The 23,844-nt window shown below is 49.2% G+C and overlaps 1 protein-coding gene and 9 non-coding genes across 10 annotated transcripts in view; 9 read left to right on the forward strand and 1 right to left on the reverse strand.

Moving 5' to 3' along the window:
- LOC106743528 overlaps nucleotides 1-5,825 on the reverse strand; it is a 12,116-nt gene extending 6,291 nt beyond the window's left edge. The window contains exons 1-3 of the mRNA XM_014617458.1: nucleotides 5,730-5,825; nucleotides 4,758-4,890; nucleotides 3,622-3,752 (exon numbers count right to left, since the gene is read on the reverse strand). Coding sequence (XP_014472944.1) covers nucleotides 3,622-3,752; nucleotides 4,758-4,890; nucleotides 5,730-5,796 — 331 coding nt within the window. The 5' untranslated portion in view covers nucleotides 5,797-5,825. The remainder of the gene's footprint in view (nucleotides 1-3,621; nucleotides 3,753-4,757; nucleotides 4,891-5,729) is intronic.
- A 13,408-nt stretch (nucleotides 5,826-19,233) lies between these two features.
- Nucleotides 19,234-19,331, forward strand: Trnay-gua. Its single transcript has 2 exons — nucleotides 19,234-19,270; nucleotides 19,296-19,331. It is a non-coding gene; the product is annotated as a tRNA-Tyr (tRNA).
- Nucleotides 19,332-19,411: 80 nt separating this feature from the next.
- Nucleotides 19,412-19,510, forward strand: Trnay-gua. The gene is made up of 2 exons: nucleotides 19,412-19,448; nucleotides 19,475-19,510. It is a non-coding gene; the product is annotated as a tRNA-Tyr (tRNA).
- Nucleotides 19,511-19,580: 70 nt separating this feature from the next.
- Trnay-gua lies at nucleotides 19,581-19,679 on the forward strand. The gene is made up of 2 exons: nucleotides 19,581-19,617; nucleotides 19,644-19,679. It is a non-coding gene; the product is annotated as a tRNA-Tyr (tRNA).
- Nucleotides 19,680-19,749: 70 nt separating this feature from the next.
- Trnay-gua lies at nucleotides 19,750-19,848 on the forward strand. Its single transcript has 2 exons — nucleotides 19,750-19,786; nucleotides 19,813-19,848. It is a non-coding gene; the product is annotated as a tRNA-Tyr (tRNA).
- A 70-nt stretch (nucleotides 19,849-19,918) lies between these two features.
- Nucleotides 19,919-20,017, forward strand: Trnay-gua. The gene is made up of 2 exons: nucleotides 19,919-19,955; nucleotides 19,982-20,017. It is a non-coding gene; the product is annotated as a tRNA-Tyr (tRNA).
- Nucleotides 20,018-20,087: 70 nt separating this feature from the next.
- On the forward strand, nucleotides 20,088-20,186 carry Trnay-gua. The gene is made up of 2 exons: nucleotides 20,088-20,124; nucleotides 20,151-20,186. It is a non-coding gene; the product is annotated as a tRNA-Tyr (tRNA).
- A 72-nt stretch (nucleotides 20,187-20,258) lies between these two features.
- On the forward strand, nucleotides 20,259-20,357 carry Trnay-gua. The gene is made up of 2 exons: nucleotides 20,259-20,295; nucleotides 20,322-20,357. It is a non-coding gene; the product is annotated as a tRNA-Tyr (tRNA).
- A 377-nt stretch (nucleotides 20,358-20,734) lies between these two features.
- Trnay-gua lies at nucleotides 20,735-20,830 on the forward strand. Its single transcript has 2 exons — nucleotides 20,735-20,771; nucleotides 20,795-20,830. It is a non-coding gene; the product is annotated as a tRNA-Tyr (tRNA).
- A 322-nt stretch (nucleotides 20,831-21,152) lies between these two features.
- On the forward strand, nucleotides 21,153-21,254 carry Trnay-gua. Its single transcript has 2 exons — nucleotides 21,153-21,189; nucleotides 21,219-21,254. It is a non-coding gene; the product is annotated as a tRNA-Tyr (tRNA).
- The last annotated feature ends 2,590 nt before the right edge of the window (nucleotides 21,255-23,844 follow it).

A 23,844-nucleotide genomic window follows, 5' to 3' on the forward strand; every position in this document is an offset into this window, starting at 1 on the left:
GGGGGGGTAAATTCTTGCGCGAAGGAACTACGCTCGCCAACACACGTTCCTACGCCGTTGCCTCTCGGAGAGATGGCTCTTTCTTTATTCTGGTCCTCCATCGGAATGGCTTTCGTCTCGTCCCCAGTCTCTCGTCTCGTTTGTCAGTCTCTCTCGTTTATTTTCGCCCTTGCGACTTTTTCCCTCATGTCCAGTCACAAAGCGTACGTTCTGTCCGTCGCGTCGTCGCACAGTCACGGACAGGGTGTACATCCCGCCTCGTCCTGCAACCTCTTTACCGGTTTTCGCAGGAGAATTGTTTGTCTTCCGTTCGACGGCGATGCCGACTCGAACGCAAATCGTGACTCGGTCATTATTTTCTGCCTCGTTGACTGGCATCGATGCACGCAAGTCGTTATTCGTGTGTATGAAAGAAAGGCAGAGAGCGAGAGAGAGAGAGAGAGAGAGAGAAAGTGAGGAAGAAAGATAGAGAGAAAGAAGGAGAGAAAAAAAATGAGCTTTGAAAATGTGCTGTGATGCGAGCGAAACGAAGATGAGCGAGAGTAACAGTTTGGGGAATGAAATTAGAGTGTGCTCAAGCGCAGCGTGAGCGTAAAGAATCGATCGGCGAAGAGGATAACCCATCTCGTTACTCGTTCGCATTCATCTGTCGAGACTTTTCGATTCTTGCTTTCCTCGCGAGTGAGTGTCCGCTTATTGCCCACGCTTTTTAGTACGGCTTCTACCAGATCTAATCGAGAGAAAATGCGCGACACTCTGTGTGTGTGTGTGTGTGTGCGCGCGAGACACTTGTGGCTTGAACCGATCGTGTTACGGAAATGGATGCGAAAAAGTCCCGTGATCGTTTCTCGTCGTCCTCCAGTCGTGAAACGAGGATTAGCGGCGAAAGAGGAGTCCCGCGAAGGGAGATTAACGATGTGGCTGATTGCGCGCGAGCGTGCGTGCGATTTCAGTAGTAAAAGCGGAGCCGGCCGGAGCAGCGAGGAGCGCTCCTGTAAGGAGGCCAGATCGTCCAAGCGAAACCGATCTGGACGCGGAGAGAAAGATCGAATACGTGCAACCTCGTACCTGGAGCGAGCGTTAAGGGGACGGGGGGAGAGCGAAATGTTAGAGAATGATTGCGCGCCAATGTTGACCCGTCGAACGGATCGCAAAAAAAAAAACCGTGACATTTCAAAATTTGCGTCGGCTGCAACGTGCGCGCACGCGCGCTCGGCAACGCGAGGTAGAAAAGTGCGCTTCGATCTCGATGTAAATGTAATTAATATGTACCACCGACGGCGAAATAGTGCACTATACATTTTTCAGCGCGCTCGGCTCATGTTTATTTCATACGCGGCCTTATTTGTTCGATTTGCGACGCGCTTGCGTATATTCAGCGGAATGAGAATCGCGCGCAGCGATGCGTTTAGCGTTAAATGGAAATTATGTTTGGAAACGCTAGCGCAATAATCGCGATTACAGCCGACGCAGAAAGATTATCGACGTGCGAATTGCAAAATGCGGCTCCGCGGAGGCAAGTTGAAAAGCGAAGGAGACGAAGGAACGAAAGACGGGAGAATTGATCTCGCACGAGAAATTAAGGACGCGTTGCCCGTAAATCAAAATAATGAAAAAATGGCGAAAAAATTATCCGCAGCGATTCGAAATCTACACGTTGCATTTAAAGGTGACACGGATAATTTGACGATAATCCAGAGCCCGAAAAGTTTCGAAAGTTATTCCACTTCAAAGGAGTTTTAAGGTGAAGTGAGTTCGATAAAAATTCGATGAAACTTGCACTGCGTATACACTGGAATATTATCTATGATATTGAAATATTATCTGAAATATTATCTGACTCATTGCTCGTGCAATTAGAAAGAGGTTAATCGTTCGAGAGCTGAGATATTTGTGACTAAAGTTGATTACTTTTTATATGTGTGCCTTGAGATTATAGCGTGTCATTTTTCATTTCTATTTCCAATATTTTCTAAACTAAAAGCAAGATTTTAATGAAAAACTACTATGGTATTATAAAGACTAATAAACGGACAATAGCATTAATAAGAAAAATAGAAAACGATAATATCTTCGTATTTGTAATAACGTGTATATATGTTTACATCAATTTCAATTAATATTTATTACTTAGATAGTGAAATAAATATAAGAGCGTAATTTTGCTTGATAAATTCTAAATTGAATGAATGGCTCCCTTGATGCGTCACTGAAAATACGGCACTAATGAGCAGTACATCTTTAATGCTTTCCCGGGTTCGCCTTAGCTAAATAGCTTCTACTATTTGTTTCTTTCTTGCAGAAAATTCCCTTTACTTCGCTTCGTCTCTGCACAAATATCTGCGTCTCATTTACTCCAGACGGTGATTAACTTTGATCGCGCTCAAAATTAATAGCTCCAGGTCGAGGAATGGGATATCCCTCGCTGGCGATTATCACCGCTCGCGTGGGAATAACGTCGTAAGCGTCTCCCGCGTACGCACTGGCGCGCAATTAGGTGTTAATGAAACGAGGACAGGCGAATGTTAAGCCGACGGCAAATCTGATGGGGCCCGGAGTTGGACGAAACCGCGCGTCATTTCCACGTCATCGCGATTCTCCGCTTCCACCCGGGTATCGGAATCGCAGAATGCTGCCGGTTCGTTCGTTCGTCCAACTCCGTTTGGAAAGCTTTGTTCGTTAGTCGTACGCGGTGAGTCGTGGAAATCGCATGAAACAAATGTGGGAGATAGTTTCGAGGAGTCGAAACCGGGTTAGAGCGGTCGGACGTATCGCGACTCTCTGGCGTCTCTGAAGCGTTCTCGGGGGTAACAACAACGGCGATGACGGGGCCCGGAGGCCCCGTTCGCACTTTCGCTGAAAATCGAAACCAGTCGCGCCACCTCGGAACGAAAGTGGTCGGACGAGAGCGAGCAGCGGGTAACGTCTCTCGAAAGTATCGGGCATTCCCGATCGTTAATCGCGCTGGCTGAAAGTACAAGTCGGCCGTTCAATTTTGCGTCGAATCCCGTCGCTATGTTAATGAGCGCTTTCCGGTTTAATGGCACCACGTGTGTGTGTGTGTGTGCGTGTGTCGCTGGAAAGTTTCGCATAGTTGGCTTTTTCGATCCTCGTCGTTTACGCAACGCGCGTTGCGCAATGTCCCGAAGCTCGAGCGGCCGCGAGAAGTGATTTCTCATTGATAATTGGCTCGCGGAACTGCGCGGAGTCGAGAGAACGCGCATCCGGAAAGTCCGGCTTTCATCCTCTTCTTTTTTTCCTCTCTCTCTCTCTCTTTCTTCCTCGTTTTCCTTTTCAGAGACGCTCGGAGTCGGGACGCGTCGGAGATATCTCATGCGTTAGTTAGTAATGGTACGAATGGTGCGTGCTACGTTGCGAGTCTACGGAGGGATCGCGGCGTTCTACCGGCGCGAGATACCGCCATCGCCGTCGACTTACTCTCGAGCTTGTCACAGTTGGTGACTTTGCCCTTCCAATCGCAGGTCTGTTTGTCCAAGTCAAAGGCCAGTCCGCTGGGGCACGTGATTTGCTTCAGGCCGGACCTTGTACACCTAGCGGGGCCGAAAACAAAAAAGGCGGCTGCGTGAGTCTAAGGAGGGAAAAAGGCGTAATGTCGCTTACTCTCGAGCTGGTCGCAGTTCTTCACGTTCGTCTTCCAGTCGCAGGTCTGCCGCTCGATGTCGAACGCGAGGCCGGTCGGGCATCGCACCGTCGCCAGCCTGGTCACACCGATCTCGGTGGCTTTGTCGCACCTAGGGGGTTTATTCTCACATCGAGCTATCTTTACGACTTCGTGTCGCGCGCGCGAAACGAGAAAGTTCGCAGAGGGGAAGAAAATAGAAAGGAAAGAAGAAGCGTATCTCCGAATAGCGGGGGGAGACGTTAACCAACTGGCGTCGAGTTGCATCTACCGGATCGCCTTGAGCGAGAGGCCTGGAAAGTCGGAATTCGATCGAGGACGTTTCGCGATCAATCGCATCCTAGATCGTTGGATAAACGATCGGCGCGTGCGATTTTCCACTATCGAGCGCATTCCGGCCGCACGGTGTCGCGTTATCCTCTGTCAAAAGCGGGTGTCCTTGGGGGCTTTACGTTCTCCTCGTCGGACAAAGAGTATCGTAAAAATGCATCAGGCAAACCGTCCGTTTCGCAAAACCGTCTCGAGCGACACGGCCAACGTGCGCCGAGTGAACGGGACTGAATCGAGGCGAGCTTCAAACCTGGAGAAAGTCCGGTCATCGAATACAGATCTAACTACTTCCTGGCGGAGTAAGTCCAAGCGGGCGGAAGCGAGTTTTTCCGTCTCCTTCGGAGCCCTATTCACCTTGCGATCCCGTCCGCCCGTCGCGCGAATTACGATTATATTAGACAATGCCCGAAGTAAGAACAGACGAAAGAAGGATTCGCCGACAATCGCCAACATTTCATTAAATAGTTTCAACTAAATGCTTGAATTGCCGCAACCAAGTCGTTTAGTACACTATATATGGTACTAAGTGATTTCGCTGCCAGTAATCGAACAGCTTATTCGAAAGTATTCGAGCAAATTTTCACAATCGTTAGCAAATCCTCGTTTCGCGATGGCGGCCGCGAACGACGAGCGCCCCGCGAGGTCGCGGAGATCAAACGTGATCCTTTCCGCGCGCGCAGTGGAACGGTGGGAACCAGAAGGAGAATCGTCGACGTTCGTTTCTCCCGTTTTCTCTCGTCAAGCAGCCCGGTTCTGCATTCGCCGGTAAAATAACAAGAGCGCTCACCTCACGACATCGCGACAGTCGCCCTCAACGCTCAAGCGAAAGTACTCGTCGCCCGGCCGGTCCTGACAAAGCTCCTCGGCGTTCGCGTCGATCCCGTCGCCACCTTCCTCATCCTGTGCTCTGACCTGCGTGCCTGTCGACAGGAATACAGTTCGTTAATTAACCGACTTTGCATTCGTCTCGCATTGCCTTCTCGTTAGTAATCATTATTACACCGTGTCCCCGAGCATCGTTCCAGACGCGTAACGAATCCGGTAACAGAGACGCGGCAAGCGTGTAAATCTCAATCGTTCCAACTTGTTATTGTTCGTAGGATCGTACGTTCCTTTAATACCGCGTATTGAATTGAAGCTCCGCCCGGGAGAAATTCTATTGGGATTCCGAAGACTCGATTGACGAGTGGCGAAACGCGCCGGGAATTGAAGAAGATCGGCGCGACCAAAGGGCGAGCTCGACTCGTTCGTTTCAATGTGACATTTCGCGCGGAGACGAGCCCGAGGTGAATTCGATTAATCGTTGAAAATGTCACGATCGGTTCACGACACGAGTGCGCGCGATCGGAGATCGAAGGAGGGGTCGGTGAACCGCGGTAGAAGTAGAAAGTCTTGAAAATGTCAGGGCAACGGGGGGGAAAGCGACAGTGGTTCTCCAAAGTAGGTCCTCCACCTCTCCCACCTTTTCTTTCTTTCGGAAATACGTCGATTTCGAGGATTCTCGCCTCCTCTCCCGTCGTCATTTACAATTCCAATTTTCCCGAAATGATCGAAAAGCAACGTCGCTCGCGTTTTCTTTCATTGCATAATGCCACGCAATCTCTCTTTCTCTCGACTGCGAAACTAGTTCCTTACAACTCTCGCGACGGTCGTCTCGTCTAAAATCGGACAAAATCCCACAGGACGCGCGAGGGGCCGGCGCGATTCCACCGATGAATTCGCGGTAGCTTTCGCAAAGCGGAGTAAAACTCGTACTCACCGGCGAGCAGGCACAGAGATCCCAGCAGGAATATCAACTTCGGCGACATCGTCGTCGTCGTCGTCATCGTCGTCGGGACAGAGAGCGTCTGGACAAGCCGCGCCCTCTCCGCCCCTCTATATGTGCACCACCACTCCTTCCCTCTTGATCGTGGGACTTTCACCTTCCGGATCGTGCTGCCATCTTTGAGGTGGGCTGCAGGAAAGCGGTTGGAGCAAAGTGCATCCTGTTCGCTGAGGAAGATGAAGAGCCGGCTCAAGTTGAGCCCCACCACCGTCGGAAATTTTGCTGGGAAGAGCTTTCAAGTTTCTACACGTCCCACGAGTTGGTCGACGCGACCTCTTCAGATTGTTGCAACAACGCATTGTCAATGACACTCGCATCCGAACGGAGGAGGACACGGGCTGGACGTCGTCTTCGACCGGGCCGGATCGCCACGGAAGAGTTCGGGTGTGGGGAGGAATGCAGAATTAATCTCTCGCACGCCGATTCTATTTTCTACCTGGCTCATCGGGCCCTCACTTGTCTTTCATTTTTGCGTCGCCCACTTGTTCGACGTGAAGACCATTTTTAACCCGATGCATTGTCGGTGGCTGCTTCTTCGGCGCTAAGAGGCGTCAGGAATGCCGCGCGGCCTAAGAATGGAATTTATAATGCGTCCCGGCAACCTGAGGATTCCGTCGTCGGTGTCTAAAAGCGGCCCTCCGTTGTTATCGCGAGGATGATTTTTCCTCGAGCCGGCGCGCCGAATATTCAAGGTCCTCGCCGTGACTTTGCGCGCGACCGGAGGACCGGCCGAAGTGAAAACGGGATTTTTACCGAGCTTTTTTACGATCGCCTCGTGAAAACGTTACGAGTCTCGCGACGTTCCGAAAGCGGCCGCGAATGAAGCCTCGCACTCGTAAACACTGAGAAAGTGTCACTCGCGTTACTTTCATCGGGAGCTGCGCCCGGCGATGCGCTCAAGTGCCATTCGAAGGCGCGGTATCGAAATAAATTCGATTTGCGCTGTTGGGGACATACCGCCAATGAGAAGTTGCGCTCGTGCGTGCGCACGGAAGAAAGTTTAACACTTTGCGCGATCCGTACCAAGAATAAAAGTCGAACGTAGGTATATCGATCCTGCGTGCCTGTAAATATCGCTCTCAATTTTTATGTATACATGATAAAATCAATTGTATACTTTATTCCGAGTATTATCGATAATAACGGGCCGTAAGAAATGTTGATATCTCCTGAAGACACAATAATATAATCGTGCGACGAAAAACTTTTCTCGGACGCGGTTCTATTAATTAATATTTTTGCGCTTTCGCTTATATATCATCTATAATTATATTCGTCATTTTATAACGCTCGGCCGTAGCTCTTTCCTCACGTTTACACTCGTTTTCAACGTCACTATGCACGTTTCGCTTTTGCTTTTCTCCACACGTGTTTACCTTTCGTCATAAAGAAATACGTGTGTGTATATCGTTAATATTAGTGTTCTCGCAACGCACGACGTCGCACTATTTCGCCGGCGGGTCGCAAATTGCTAACAAGAAGATGAGAGAGAGAGGGAGGAGGAGGAGAGGGGGGGAAGGTGCAGTTTCGCGTGCGATATTCCTGTGTGTTCGTACACGCGCATGAAACCGCGGAATCGCTTCCGGCGAGTCGTATTATCCGCCGGTTCCTGCGAAATTGTTAACGGTTCGAGTATATAATCGCGGGGGACCAATCCTTCCGGAAGTAACGTGATTTCGCGGTGTGCAACGATGCGGGCGCGCGAGTGCGTCGAGAGGCATTTGACCTTTCGGAACACGTCGGCAGGCCTCGTCCGAAAATAGCATCGTCCGAAATGCAAGCTTTTTCCCCAGGTCGCGATACCGTCGGGCATTTGAAATACGTCCCTCGGATGGAACAGGCCGCTTATTCGGGTAAGGTCTTCGGAATATTTTAACGGCACGTGGAGGGGCAGGTGTGTTTCTCCACCGACCGCCGCCGTTATTCCGACGCATCCTTGGAGGCTGCGCGTGACGGCCAATAAATTTGCGGTTTACGTAGGAAAGGTTAACGTCGCGCCACGCGTATCTACCGTTGGTTGCGCGAGGCATTTACATCGCCGTACCGGCGCGGAAAGACAATGACGTTTACATTCCGAATTCAGGTTACGAGCGTGTCGCAAGGAGCGCGCGTGCGAAGACGCGGATTCTCCTCTTCGCCGGGCGTTGGAAGGAGCGCGGCTAAAGCAGCAGGGTAAATTATCCGATGTCGAGCGGTGCGGCCGGAAGATTCGCCGATAATTGCGTACGATCGAGGGGATTGCGTTTGCGCGATCCCGTGGAGAATCCTCGCTCGCACTTTTGCGGCGTAACGCGACGGGTCACCGGGGATTACCGACAATTCCGTATCGCGGAATTAGCATTAATCATTCCCGCGCACACTCTTGTTGCGCAACGAGAAGTTGGCGCACGTCGGCGGACGGAACAGTGGTATAAGGTGGTCGATAATAACGGCGTGCAATAACGTTTTGCGCGCGCGACGTGACGCGTAATTATCCGAGAGCGCGCGAATCCTTCCCTCCCCCCGCTCGATCGATCTCGGAAGCATCGAGGGGAAGAGGGGAAGGTGAATTTACGCTCGAGCGAATCTGAAGCTCTCGGAAGCAGAAGTTGGAGCGATCCTTTCCCTCTGCGTCGACGTTTCGGAGGCCTTCCTCGCCACCGTAGGACCCAATGGCATTTCTAAATGCACGTTGCTGCCGAGTCCTTGGCGAGATGCACACGCCGAGATGCCGAGGCGGGCGCACGTTCACCGTATGTGCACACGATAAATACGGGGAACCGCGGGAAACCAGTTTTCGTAGTTCACCGTGTGCGCCTCTCTATCCCGCTCTTTTCCCCGTCGACCTATGGCGCGTCGTGCTCTAGGAGAGCCCGAACGTGAATCCTCCTTATCCTCACGATCGATCCCGTCGACCGGCCGGCGAAGTAAAAGTCGCCGGGCATAAATCGCTCTTCTAGGTCACGCCGCGGAAACCACCGTGAAATTGCGCACATTCGTCGCGAATTTCAAGACCGCCTCGCGTTACTTTCGGACGAGAGGCGATTTTACCGCTCGCGGGCGAATTCATCGCTACTTTGCGAAAAGGTCACTACGGCGGCCGGTTTCGCCCGTCGCCGCCTAGACCTCGAAATTCATCGGCGATTGCGAGATTGCTCGCGGATTCATCGCGGCGAGAAGAGGCTCTCTCGAGGGTTTGCATTATCTCGTCTAGGACGGCCGCGGGGTCGACGATAAATGTCAATTGCCAATCGGCATTTCCAAGCGCTCCTATCAGGCGCCATCTCCTCCTGCGAGATGGTGCACTGACCCGCGGCAGCTTTTCTTCGCCTCCTCCTCCTTCCTAGATTACGTGTTCGTTCGGCCGCTCACTCTCTCCTTGAACTACTGCGGATCCTTCGCGATCGTCGACGTAAGCTCACCTTCGATCTCCCGCGGATGATCCCAGGAAAATCTTCTCGCGAGTAGGGATAATACGGGAAAAGTCGACTCTCGAGGAGAGAACGGCGCTCCAACGCGCTCGCCTTTTCGCGAGCCGGGTCGATTACGCGCTCCGAAGAAACGGCGTAATTATCGTGCGACGGGCGCGATAAACATCTCTAAGCGTGCGGGCGCGATTCTAACCGATGAAACGCACCGTATCGATTAGCCTCGCCTATTTCACGCTCTCAGGAACTGCGCGCGGAACGAGCATGCGTCGAATCCTTGCTTCGTAAAGCCGGGATCGTGGGTAGCTTTTACAAGGAGTTTTTACGGCCGCGCGAGCACACATATACGAAGAATATCGAAATGCGGATTTTGTATGTATAGACAAATATATACACATGCATATTTTGATGAAGGAAACGGAACGAACTTTTCGTCAATTCGATATATAATGTATATATGACTTGCGGGCTGCTGATAGCATTTCGCCATCTGCAGCTGATAGTGACTCACCTACGCCAATAAATATCAAGGATGACCCGTCTCTCTTTCGAAACACGGCAAACTGAGGTTTGGGTAAACCAGAGATCTCCAAAGACTGCGTTATGAAAGAGATCGGTGCGTTCTCTGTCGGGTAAAAGATTAAGCGCACTTACGTGGAAGAGTTATCGAGTGTACTTAACGCGGACACCCGTCTCGTCGCTCCTCGTCTTCGCAATCTTTTCAACAGGATCGCGATCCTCAATCCGGTATTTAATCCGGTTACACGTTCCCGCGCGAAACTCTCTCGATATCCTCTAATTTATAATCACTCCTGAAACTCGCCGAACAATATGCAGGTTTAGCCGGTGGGCACTGTTTCAAATATAAATTGGATAAGGACGCGAAAGTTTCGCCCGGGGCCGCCGAAACTTAATCCTAATTTATTTTGTCATGAGCCGTTATTAATCGAACTTCTTTTCACTTCGGTCGACGCGCCGTGTTCCACCTTGCGTCTCGACGAGGTCGAAAAATCGAGACGGCCGGTTGGACAATGACCCGTTCACGGTCAAGGTGAAAATCACGTCGTCGCTGGTATGTGTCGATCATATTGAGCGAGCCCTCTTCCGCCGCGTGATCGGAATTCAATCGATCAAATCGCGCTTTGATCCGCGATCGTTGATCCGACCTGGTTACTTCGGGTCGCGCGCGAAGTGATCCGAGTTTCTTTTCCGAGACACGTGTATGTACGCATGTATACAAACGCGTTATGTGAAAGTAAGGGAGAAAAGAAATGACAGATATTTCATTTAATCGTCGTGGCAAAAACGCACGTGAAAACGAAATCGCGTTAATTCCCGTCGAGGAAACGGTGAATTTCGAATGAAGCTTTTCCACTGCGACGCAACGAAGACGGCCTTCGTCTGGAGAGCCGAGTATTGCCGGCGTTTTTGCGAAATTCCGCAAAATTATTATCGTTTCGTTGTATGCTAAAACGCTGCGAGCGAAGCGCGCGAGTGGACGAATCAATCCACCGATGGCGAATACCGTCTAATTACGGGACCCTTGAACATTCTCTCATTCGATACACATTGCAAAACGTATAATGATGTAATTGTTACGAAACAATGTTCGTTAGGCGCGAAATATATATATATATTTATTTCGTTGAACGCCGAGAGAGCGACGTGCAATTACACTTAATGCATAATCAGGCGAAGCCCGAGACGGCGAATGCGACGCGATTTCACCGCCGGGACATTTTTCCGTCGATGGAGAATCCCGTACGCGCTTTTGTTTGACGACGTCTCGAATGTTCTCCCGCGAGAGACACCAAAGGCCGATCGAAAGGTAGACGACGGCGGCTACGAGGGCGTGCCAGAAAAACGGAGGACGTCGCTGCATTCCCGATGCACCTAAGTAGGCGCGCATAATTATGCACATCTCGTATTTCGAAACACTTCTCTCTCTCTCTCTCTCGTGAGCGCGCGCGCTGCGGCCTGCCTTATCCAGACTTTCCCATCGGCAGCGCCGACGCTTTCCGACGAGGAAACGATTCGAAGGCGGAATAATTCAACGACGTTTGCGCGAGAGGACTCTGGAGAACTGAACGAGCGAAGTGGATGAAGAAGCAACTGAATGGCAACCGGTAATTAAGTGCGTATTTCGCCGGTGAGTTCGAGCCAGGCGCGCTCTCTTCGGATTTCGGGAGCCTATGAATAATATCCGGGAGAAATACCCGTACGAATTATTTAAGGCACATTTTTTATATGGACACCCTCGTGAAAAATTCATCGACGCGAAGCTCATCGTATTTTTAATACCGACCGTCAATCCCTCCCAATGTTTACGATATAAAGCGCCATAAAATCGCAGTCTGATTATTCCTCGCGCGAATCGGCAATTTAATTGCAAAACCGCGAACGAAAGAGGTTCACCTCGCTGCGACAGCAACCTTCCGCTTCGCTCGGCGTCCAACGAAGGAGCTGTCGGTGGCCGAATATTGTGTTTCGTCAGAATTACTTATATAAAATGCCGTTTCGTAATGCGCGACACTTTGGATTTTTGAAAAGTGAACATTTCTCGAGGATCCGCCGCCGGTCGGTGGGGATTCATCCTCGCGTGCGATTTGCGCGTCAGGATGAATTAAACGACGATATCGGCGAAAGTGAACGATCGAAAATGCTCGTTCGCTGATGGATGCCGCGATTCGTAAAGGAAGGGGACAGTTGAGCGAAAATGCGACGGATTATCGGCCGCTTCCGCGTAAAATCTCATCCGCGAGTCGAGAGTGGAATTTATTTCCTCCCGATCCTATTAGACAGGAAACTTTTTATAAGGATCATCGATAATTACCGGTCCGGAGCTAATATCACGAGTCGCGCGTTTGCGAGAGAATTAATTAGAAGAAGAAGCTATTATGAGCTATTCTCTTCTACTCGGTGGCGTGGAACGTTCGATTTTATTAACTTCGAAGATGAATTCCTCGAAGAGAATTCTCCGTCCCTTCCGCTCTCGTCGTGACGGATCGGAAACTAAATCAGGACTCGCAAAGCGCCATCGAGTATCTTCCGATGCGGGCGTAATTCTGCTAGTCAGTCTATCACAGAAGTCCGGTTTCTCATTTTCCGGTTAACTTGTGGCTTAAGCTTAATCTGATGACGGTGTAAAAATTATCTTTTTCTATTCATGGTTAATCATGAAATTTTTTAAGTCACCACTAGAAAACCATCATTTTAATGGTTAACCATAAATAGAAAAACAACTTTTGCATTATCATTAAAAGGCCATTCTGCTTTGTCGGGTGGAAAAGTTGATTTTTTTTTTGTTTTCGTTGTATATTTCGACAGTCTGAAGTAGCTGATTAAGCGGGAGTAATGAAAATCTATACTTAAACACCACTTGAAGCTAGAAATGCGTTTTTCTCGAAACTACATTTTCTCAAGCTGGCGGAACTGATAGCGCAAAAACTATTAAAGATATCGCTTTCCACAGTTATTGCGAAACAATTATCTTACTCACTAGCGCCAGCTTTTCTTCGCCTCTTTCAATTAAGGATTGTAATTCTGATGTCGCTGATTCTCGGACACCCCGTACACGGAATAATCCAGCGGAGATTGCTTCTCTTTTAACCCGACCCGAGCCGTGCGCAGCCTTCCGAGGTAGAATCACGGGAGAGAAATTGTGCTTGGAAAGGTACGTCGTCGTCGATGTGCTCGTAGGTGAGAAGGAAGGTGGTTCACCTTGCAGAAACAGCCTTCCGTTATTCGACTCGTAATCGACTCCACGGCCAGCGGCGCTATCGATTCCCTTCGACGGCGATAGAATGCACCGGCGCGGCGGCTTTCCTCGAATTAACGTTCGGTCATACTAGAGGAATTCCTTCCTTTCGACTTTTCCGCCATCCGTGCGAAGGACACGGCCGTATTCGGCGCGGAACCGTCGGGCTACAGCTGAAATGAGTCGAGACCTCGGCGGGGGAGGGGAGGGGAAATCAGATCACCGCGGTGGAATCGCATTTGCGATTTCACGTAGACGGACTTAGAATTCAACGCGTTGTAATGGCGAGCCATTTATTACATGTTTATGCTGATTACACGATGTTTTACGTCGCATGGAAGCGCACGTATCGAAACTGCCAAGTCCGTCCGTCTCGCTTTGCTCGCGTGTCGCTCATCATGCGACTCACGCTTCCTCCCGGCGCTTATTATGCGCCGAGTCATTTCGAGACAAAGAGAAACACCGCATGAAAGAGCCGGCGTCGCTCGGGGAAGGTCGAAGAGTTTTCGGAAAAAGAACACACTCATCGGCCCATTGTCACACCGTTCGTTTCCTTTTCGGAGCGCGCGCTTCGTAAGGATGCCGTCGAGAATCGCGAAACGAGGAACTCGATCGCTAGGAGGGACGGCTGGTTGCGCGACTCGAAGAAAGTTCATACGGCGACCCGAATTTTGTGATCCACCTTTCTAAATCGACCTCCAGAACGTGTTGCCGGCGCGCGGACAGGGCCGGCTCGAGGCGACATATCTTATAATTCAAAAGCGACGCGTGAATTCCCAGCGGACTTCGTCGGGTTATTATGAAAGTAAAAATCAAAGAGGAGGACCTGCGGTACGATGATGAGAGGTGGTGTATTTTTAATTTCGCCGCAGAGTGCGGGAGGCCGTGACGGATCGCCGTGGAAGCGACTTCGAGCCGCGACGCGGAGCATCAAGTCGACGCCCGTGTCGTAATCCTACGCGTGTTTACATATATTCATTATTTACATATATAATTTCGCCGTGTTGCAGGACACGTCAGAGAGAGCCCGACGTCGTTCAAAGACTGTTACGCAGCTACTAACTTTCTGGCTTCCATCCGTCGCCGGTGAGTTGTGCGTACGTCGCTTGTAAAAAGTCAAGGTGATTCCAAATGTACACGGTGGAGATGACTGGCCCCCATCAGAGGAGAATAGCAATCATTCATTATCGTATCGAAGATATCGACTCCGTCGGCGTACGAGCGAGTCGGTAATTTTTCAGCGTCGCGCGCGCTCGCCGAGCTTTGACATTTTCTCCCGACCGAACAATCTACTTTAACACGGCCGTGCGGCACAGTATTTGATAAAACACAGCAAATAATTTATCCCGCCGGTGTTTTATTGCACAAGTCTTTTATCACGCACAGAAAACATTATATAACGCTTCTCGATTTATCCTTAATTTATTCTTCATGGCTGAGGATGAGCCGGAGAACCATATTTCATGTTGCAAAATACTCTCTCGCAGGTGTATATCCTCAATGTCGCATGCGAACGGTGAACGCGTCACGACCGGCCGCCTCTGCGTCGCTGCTTATCAACGAGGAAGCGATTGATCTTTATACGGACGATCGTGCTATCGTAGATCACAATCGCGAGCGGCGACATCCCGGAAATCTGCCGTACAGCAAGACGGTTTCATGTTGTTTCAGCACCTTTCTCCGCGAGATTCACGTAACTTCATTACCGCTCGTTACGTCTCGCTCGGTGACGTCTCGTATGCGCGATGTATGTACTTAGAATAAGACTGGGAGGTACGTCTCGTTTTCCATCGTCGTTTTAACGCGCCGGCTGCAACGAATCGATTCTGCACGATCCGGCGGGAAGAGTTTTTTTTCTTTTTCATGAAGCAGAAATCATACATTTCTTCGAAGCTTCGTCAAATGTCGTACGTGACATTTTCTTTCAGGACACTCGTCGCATCCGAGGGCAGGTTGCAAGCGTCCGATGCAAATGGGTGGCCACCTTGTCACGCTTTCGTGAGGATAAACGGCGCATCCTCTCCGGCTGTTTCGTAGAAATCGCCGGTGAAATTTAATTGTTTACTGGAAATACAAATCGAGAGAAAATAGCGCGGGCTGCGCGCAGTCTTTCCTGCATCCAGCTCGCACGTCGCTCGTGCGCTCAGTTACATCCCGCTGAAAATCACGATCCAAAGTACTGTGAAATTTCTCACGGAGTGTCCCCGAAAAGAAAAGATTGCGAATTCCAGTTAACAAATTTGGGACGGTGTTACAGCAGTAGATAGTGGTAGGTGATGTACAACAGCATCTCTGATTCGGGGCAACTTCCAAAGTGTTCCATCGGGATTTGGCCATTCGATGGGCCGCGGAGGAACTGCATCTTTTATGTACCCACGAATATGGATGTTCGTGGATGTACCGATGGGTTTTTTCCGCGCGAAATGCCGCCTCGCGAATCGGCATTTAGCCGGCGATTTTTAATTTTTACAATCCTTGCGCAAGTGGAATCTGTGCGAGGCTCAAGCCGGCCGCCTTCTTTTCGAGGAATTCCTGATTTTGTAACTACCAGCCTGAGACGACCTTGCCTCTTGTCACTTTCACCAGTTCGTCCGCAGGGTCGGACGAGTTGGTGGTACACAAAAAGAGAGAGAGAGAGAACGACAAAGAGAGGGAAAGAAGGGGAGAGAGAAAGAGAAAGAATGCAACTGCAGCCACGTGCACACGCCCATTTGCGCCCGTAGAAACGTACGTACTTGTGAGCGCGTATACGTATACCTGTACATGTGTGCACACACGTGCGTGTCACGGTGGTAGGGAGCGGTCGACCTTGCCCCTGAAGAGGTGCGGTGAGGTGCGCAGGAGGTACAGCCGGGGTGTCCCTGGGACGAGCGATCGATTCGCGAAATTCATAGCTCTTCGTCGGCGGATCTGGATCGCCGATGAATTCCCGGATATCATCCGTGTCCTCGCGCCGTTCCGAAGTATTCAGAGTGCGCGGATACCTAGAAGGGACTTGCAACGTGCGATGGGAAAGCGGGAGGAATCAGGCGGGGTAATTGTTATCGAGTAATTACCACGCGCTTGAAGTCTCTCTTCGAATCTTCCATCGGGACAGCGTCGCGTTTGGAATACTCGTTAGACGCGCTCCGCAGCGAACGAATCCGGCCGGGGGAACCCGTGAATCCCGACAACCCGTTATTTGATCGGGTGTTAAATGAGACGCGCGAACGGTCTCCAAGCTGTCGGCGTAAGTTCAGGGCCTACGTCGGTCCCTTCCGATCCTCTGGAAGTTAGCTCGCGCGAGGCGAACTTGATGGCCCGGCGTCTCTGCTCCTCCGTCACCTTTGGAAGACTCGCGGGACTTCTCGAGGCGAGCGTGCGATTTTCGGGCGGCCCGGTCGCGGATAACTTTCACTGTCAAACGCCGTACGTCATGTGATCCAGGGCCGAATTCGGAGGCACAGGGGACGACGAGGAGCGGCTATTATCGCCGCGATCTCGAGATGATTCGTCGCCGGAGCTACCAGCCGGCCGGCGTCTTCGCATGAGAATGACCCCGCCGTACAGATAATGGCGACGATGTTGCAACGCGGCTGAAATATCCCGTTACCTGCACGGTACGGTGTATTTACGGCCGGCGATTCAACCGTCCGCTCTCTCGCGTTGAATTCTCACTCACGATTTACGCCCGAAAGATACATCGGATGGCCCGATCGAGAGGAAATGACCGTAGCGACCGTCATGCCGTGCCGATTACCTTGCCGCGTCCCTCTCATGCATGCATCACGGTTTTGCAATTAGAAACGCTTGAGATTTCGTTTAATATCGTTCGTCCGAACTCTCGCCCCTTCGGACGGTTAATTAACGGGTTAATTAGTCGCTATCGTATAATACCTACGTAATAATGGCTTCGGCAAAGCGGTACGCGTGGTATTTAATATCGTACCGCTTTTTACCTTGAAGCCTTCCGTCGCGTGAGATAAACGAAGCGACGTCGCAATCACAATTCACTTTAGCCACGATTGATCGGATAATACGGCCGTGTTCGCAATTGAGAAAATCGCCTAATGGATAACGGCACGCTCCTGCACTTTATCCGATTCAGGCGATTACACGTCGTCGTCGCTGCCGTCGTTTGCTGACGAGTCTCTGTCTTGTGTGTTATAAGATACGCGAATAATGGAAGGTGTCGTAATAAATCGTCGTAATAAAATGTCGTAATAAAAAAACGTAGGTATGCCGTTACACCTTCGACGTACTCATATTCAGCGACATTAAAAAAAAGGAGAAAAAAACAGGGACTTGTCAGTGGGGGAGAACCCGATGGTCGCGGAGAGTTGAAAGTTGAAAGCTACGGTGGAGAATGTGACGGCTCTCTCGCGCCTTTCTTGAATCCAATTTTATTTTCATTCGCGACACGATAAAAATATCTTTCTCACGCGTTCATGTATCTTAATCTCCCTCATATGAATCCTTACGCTTACGTCTAATATATCTACCTTACTCTCATTCTAATCTCTAATCTAAACTTTCAATTCACAAAGAAAATTCTGACGAATCATTAAAACCTAGGTACTCACGCTTTCGCGGACAATTGTGTTAATTAGAAAAAAAGACCGGTTTCTGATATCTAAGAATCCAGCGACCGAGATATCAATCGTGCGTTCATCAACGAACAATGGCGGTGATTGAACACCTCGGAGTGCAAACAGAAGCGTTCTCTCGTGTTTTTCGCTGGAAAAATTCCCCCGATATCGCGGTTTCGATTGCCACTAAGGCATATGGAAATAAGGAAGGTTACTCGCGGAGCAATCCGGCAGCAAGGACAGTGTCGTTCGGTCGATCACAAGAAATTCGCACTTTCGTGACATTAACGAGACGGTCTCAAGGTCGAACGTACTTCATCGTCGTACTGGTGATCGATCTTCCAGCTGGCGGGTCCTTGTTTGCCCGGAAGGATATCAACAGCCCATTCGAAAGCTGCTCCCGCTACTTACCTGAAAAGAAAGATTTCTTTTCGGGTTGAGTTAAAAGTACTCTCATAGGGCGCGCGAATAAATTCCAGCAATTAATTTCTCCGCACCATTCTGTAATCACGATATTTTTAAGGCAGTTTTTGTGAGTGTGGTATTTTTACATTTTTTATCTTTTTCTTCATAGAAAAAGCGGTGAATCAACAAAAATTTCCAGAACAGCGCGCGCAATTGGAGTAAATCTTCTTGATTCAATTGCGATATCATTGAAACCAATGCTGTAATTATTAAAACGACATGTAGTGTGGTGATTTAATAATGTTTTCCACGAAATCGGAAAGATTTACTCCAATTACGCCGGCTGCTGGAAATTTTATTGATTCAACAGCGATTTTTCCGTTGCTGCTGCTTTATTAGATAACGAGTTGAGAGTACGTGCTTCTCATCTCGCATTGCGATTTCGCTGGCGACTTGTGCGCCGCGCGGCACCTTCTCCCGGCGAAAAGCCGACTGGAATCCACGTGGGTGACGCGGCGAGGTGTGGCACGCGCCTCGAGGACAATGCAACACCCGGAGATTTCGAGCTACCGATTTAGCGACAACAGCGGCCGGGAATCGAGGTCGGGGCGTGTTTCACCGGTCGCTGGTTTTGCTGAACTCCGACCTCGGTTAGACGAGCACGGCGACGAGTACGATCAAACACGTGATGACGAAATACAGCAACGTTGGTCAAACGGATCGGAGGGTTTAATGAAGTGGGACAAGGGTTAACGGGATTATTGATGAAGAGCCGCTGCAAGTAGCAGCGGCGCTCGAGCGGGTTCCGAGGCGAGTGAAAATATCTGCACGCCTTCGGAAGGAAATCTGCATAATCACTTTCCATTGATTGAGTTTTCCTTTATCGACCGCTACGAAAGAAAAATAGAGAGACTGATCGCCCCTCCTGCCAATTTATTTTTCGTTACGATAGCGCAGTTATGACTGTTGTAAGCGTTAATCGGCCTGGCGATTCGATGGAATCGGAGTTAGGAGAGAATTTTGCTCGTCCAAGCGGAACGCTCGTGTAATGCAGGTAGCGGAATAATAATAATACGGTTCGTTATTACGTTCCCTACCTGTCTCATGTCAACGTTGTTACATTAATATCGCGCGAATACCGGGATATGCTGAATATATGTAAAGAACGGCCGTGTTGGACGACGACATGATAAATTTATGTCGTCCTTTTGTAAATCGCCGCTTTATCGCACACGGGGCTATCTGCAGCAAGTTTTTATCAATTCCTTTATAATGATACAATTAGAAGCGATCAACACGAGCCTTCGATAGCTCAGTTGGTAGAGCGGTGGACTGTAGTTGTTTGTCGTTGTATAAAGAAGATATCCATAGGTCGCTGGTTCAAATCCGGCTCGAAGGAGTTTCTTTTTACACTTTGCAGTTCCTTCTCGTTATCCTTCGACTAATTGAGTTCCTCCGAGAGAGAGAGCGGAACATGTGCCTTCGATAGCTCAGTTGGTAGAGCGGTGGACTGTAGTTGGCTATCATCATGTGAAAGAAGAAATCCATAGGTCGCTGGTTCAAATCCGGCTCGAAGGAATTTTTTACACTTTTTTTGCTACTTAGCAATAACGTTCAATTATGTCCTTACAAAGGAACGGGACATGCGCCTTCGATAGCTCAGTTGGTAGAGCGGTGGACTGTAGTTGGCTATCATCATGTGAAAGAAGAAATCCATAGGTCGCTGGTTCAAATCCGGCTCGAAGGAATTTTTTACACTTTTTTTGCTACTTAGCAATAACGTTCAATTATGTCCTTACAAAGGAACGGGACATGCGCCTTCGATAGCTCAGTTGGTAGAGCGGTGGACTGTAGTTGGCTATCATCATGTGAAAGAAGAAATCCATAGGTCGCTGGTTCAAATCCGGCTCGAAGGAATTTTTTACACTTTTTTTGCTACTTAGCAATAACGTTCAATTATGTCCTTACAAAGGAACGGGACATGCGCCTTCGATAGCTCAGTTGGTAGAGCGGTGGACTGTAGTTGGCTATCATCATGTGAAAGAAGAAATCCATAGGTCGCTGGTTCAAATCCGGCTCGAAGGAATTTTTTACACTTTTTTTGCTACTTAGCAATAACGTTCAATTATGTCCTTACAAAGGAACGGGACATGCGCCTTCGATAGCTCAGTTGGTAGAGCGGTGGACTGTAGTTGGCTATCATCATGTGAAAGAAGAAATCCATAGGTCGCTGGTTCAAATCCGGCTCGAAGGAATTTTTTACACTTTTTAGTTACTTTGCGATATCTTTCAATGAATTAATTTTTTCTAAGAACACGGTTACATGCCTTCGATAGCTCAGTTGGTAGAGCGATGGACTGTAGTTGGCTGTCATCGTATGAAAGAAGAAATCCATAGGTCGCTGGTTCAAATCCGGCTCGAAGGAGTTCCTTTTGCAACTTGCTGCGACTGTTATAAAAATCTAGTTTTTATGAGTTAATATATTAATTTGAACGTTAAATTATTCATTTAAGAAACTTTATGTGTAAATCGTTGATTTCTTTTTGACTCAGTATATGTATATGTCTTCGCGAAAAATTTCACAAACTTCACCTTTTGTTCTCCTTTTAATATTTAATATTCCTTTTTGGCGGAAGGGAGAAAGCGTCGTCAATGGAGCGATGAAACGTTTCTTCCGAAGACATGGATCTTCGCGTCAAACACGTATTTCAAATTCTTTGTGTCACACGTAAAACTAATATCTTGTCTAGTCCCAAATATCATCTTCCACCAGACTACTATGTAGAGAGACGATATATGTTACCTTCGATAGCTCAGTTGGTAGAGCGGTGGACTGTAGTCGGTTGGAATCTTCAAACAGACATCCATAGGTCGCTGGTTCAAATCCGGCTCGAAGGAGTTTTTTGTCATTTTTTACGGAAGTATTATTACAAATATATTTAACGTTACGCTAATATTTTTTATGCCGCTTATATTTTTAAAGATAAATATTTTTTTTTTGCAGTTGGCAGAACGACGGGTTGGAGCTGACATTTTTGAAGTGTAAATTCACAGATCGCTGATTCATACTTTCAACTTGGAGAATATTTCATTTTATACTACCTCTTATCTTATATGATACGAGAAATGTCCGATTTTATCCTACTTTAATAATTGCGTTAACAATAGAGTCGATGGTACTTACGTGTATCTACGAACTTTACGCGAGCGTCGTTACAAGCCTTCGATAGCTCAGTTGGTAGAGCGGTGGACTGTAGAGGTTTAGAGCAATATTCAAGCGGCAGGCATCCATAGGTCGCTGGTTCAAATCCGGCTCGAAGGAATTTATTTTTTTTTACTCCCCAATCGGCGCAAATCTTTTTAGTCCGGTCGTCTCCGCGACAACTATAAAATGATCTCGTGATTAACTCGCGACACTTCGTCGTTATAAGTTAATTGTGTCAATAATAAGAAGCAGCTCTTCGTAGGAAAATCTCAACGAATCGATACGGCACCGTTAGCCTCACCGATCAAGCGAAGCACAATGTCCGACACTTTTGATTCTTCGTTCAAAAGTGGAGGCGCTTTCGCACTTTGTTCTACACGCTTCGTCAATTCAGTCGTCTCATTGCGCGCGGAGCCGTGAATTTCGCGAAGCGGAGTCTATTTGTAAAATCATCCGCCTCGATATTATCATCGCCGGTGAAATTGAGCATTGCGAGAAAATCTCCATTCCCGTCTCCGACCTCGGCGCGCAAGGAGAATTTCAATTAACGGCGTGCGGAGATGACGCCGGTTTTGAGGCGCGCGATGTTTATCTGCTTGCGTTGCGCCGGCTGAAAAGGAGTCGCTGCGAACAGATAGACAAATACCTGGCCGCGTCACTCGCCTTCCGTCACCCACTGACCTAGTGGGAGTCACAATTTCACCACGATTCGCAGTTTCTTTCGGCCGGCTCTCGCAGCGAGGCGCGGGTTATTAAATATTCCATTATCGGGACCCTCGCACTTGCAAGCGGCTTAACGGCACCCGGCTTTGTTTAGCCGGGATCATTTATGCGCCAGCCGGAAGTACACCTGGCCGCAGCAGCTTCCGAAATTACACAGCTATTTTTGTTGGGGCGAGCGACTGTCTCGTCAATAATGTAAAGTAAGAGAAGCGCGATCCAGCACGCGTTTTCGTTCACCGAGAAATTTCCCCACGCTTTTTAATTATTCGAATGCGCGAGGTCGAAAATCAACGTCGACTTCGTTGAAAATTGCCGGCCGGCAATAACGCGCGTTATTGTAATAAATCGAATTCCGGAGGAATTCGAAACGTCCGACCGATATTTGATTTGTGTGTTTTCTTTTTTTCTTCCACGATACGAAGAGAGCGTAGGAAGCGGTGAATGATTTCGCCGGAGGAATTGCGGCGGCGTGTTTACGCCGTTGACGAAACTGATATCGGCGCACGATAAACTTAGGACCTAATGATAGTCCACGCGTTCGGGCTCGTGAAATTTTTATCACGCCCACCGATAATCGATCCGGTGGGCGCGCGCGCGCGCGATTAATAATACTCGGACATTCGGCGCGTGATTCCAGCCTACATCGGATGGCGCCGCTAGGCGTGTTTCGTCTTTAAACAGCAACGGCCTTGCCGCGGCTTCGCGAGCTACGCAGCTTTCTCTACTTTCGCTTATGCGAGATTTTCAGGTTGTCGTTTAGCGCCGTTGTTGCGAGCGTTTCATTGGCGCCGGCTCCTCCAGAAGAGAGAAGAGAAGGAAGTTCCACCCGTTGTGCCAAGGCCCGACGTCGTGTGCCTCGTGTTTGGTCGTTAAACCGGCCATGAATTTCGATTAAATAGCGTTACATCGCGAACAACGATACTCGTGCATCAGCATTTAGCGATATTGGCGGTAGAACGTGAGACGAAAAATTCGCAACGCATCTTGTGTTCGATAGGAAAATGTATCTCCTGAGGATTGCTAAGAAACAAATTCTCCTGTTGGGCACGAGACCCGTTCCGAAACTGATGAGAAATACGCGTTGCGACCACCTTTTCGAACTGACTGAGAGAATAAAGTGTTAGTGAAACGATTGCTCGGATATTCCTTAACAAACGTTTACTTGAACGCAGCGCTTTGTTCTTTCAGTGTATTCAACGAACGAGGAACGATTGAATGTAACGTCCGCACGCGTATTTCTCCCTTCAGACGTACAATGTATTCCGCCTGTTCGTGTTGATTATCGGCTGCAACCGTACCTTAACAAGCACGTAAAGCTCTAATAGGACGATCATCTTTCACGGATGCCTCCCGATGCTCGACGCAGAGATGCCGGTGGATTCCAGCGCCGGTCGTCGAACGGTGCTATTTTCTGCACGCCGCGGTCTGTCGTTGCGAAATTTAATCGCGCGCTCGCCCGCGGTTAATGGAATTTCATCGTGGGCGCGATTCGCGTGACACCGGCAAATTATCTAACGAAGAGTTTACCGCGAGTAAAAGCGCGTGCAGATCCCCTCTCGGGACCGGCTACTCGCCGCTGCGTTTCGATCGCCGCTCCGACATCCGACGAAATTCTCCCCCGACGACGTGCATTGCCGTCTCGATGAACCGGCGATAAAGGACACGCAATATATATAACGACGACGATATATATATAAAACGTAACGTAAAAGTGAGCGAAAAGTGACTCGAGCCGCTCATTAGGTCGTTTAACTTCGCGATCGTGCTCGAGGAATCCGCCGCTCTCGTGAATGGAAATCCCTCGAGATCACCTCCTCCGACGGTCAGGCTACGTCAGCGTATGGAAGACGACGCTTCGACACGACGACGAAAGAGAGGCTGCATCGGAATGCAATCGCCGCCGTCGGCCGGTTGGTATTTCACGAGGTTAGCACGATTTTTCTGCCGCTGCCGCGCGCGTTCCTTTCTTTTCCCCCGCGATTCG

This window comes from Dinoponera quadriceps, unplaced genomic scaffold (genome assembly GCF_001313825.1).
Source record: "Dinoponera quadriceps isolate SergipeBrazil2010 unplaced genomic scaffold, ASM131382v1 scaffold1069, whole genome shotgun sequence".
Classification (NCBI taxonomy): Eukaryota; Metazoa; Arthropoda; class Insecta; order Hymenoptera; family Formicidae; genus Dinoponera; species Dinoponera quadriceps.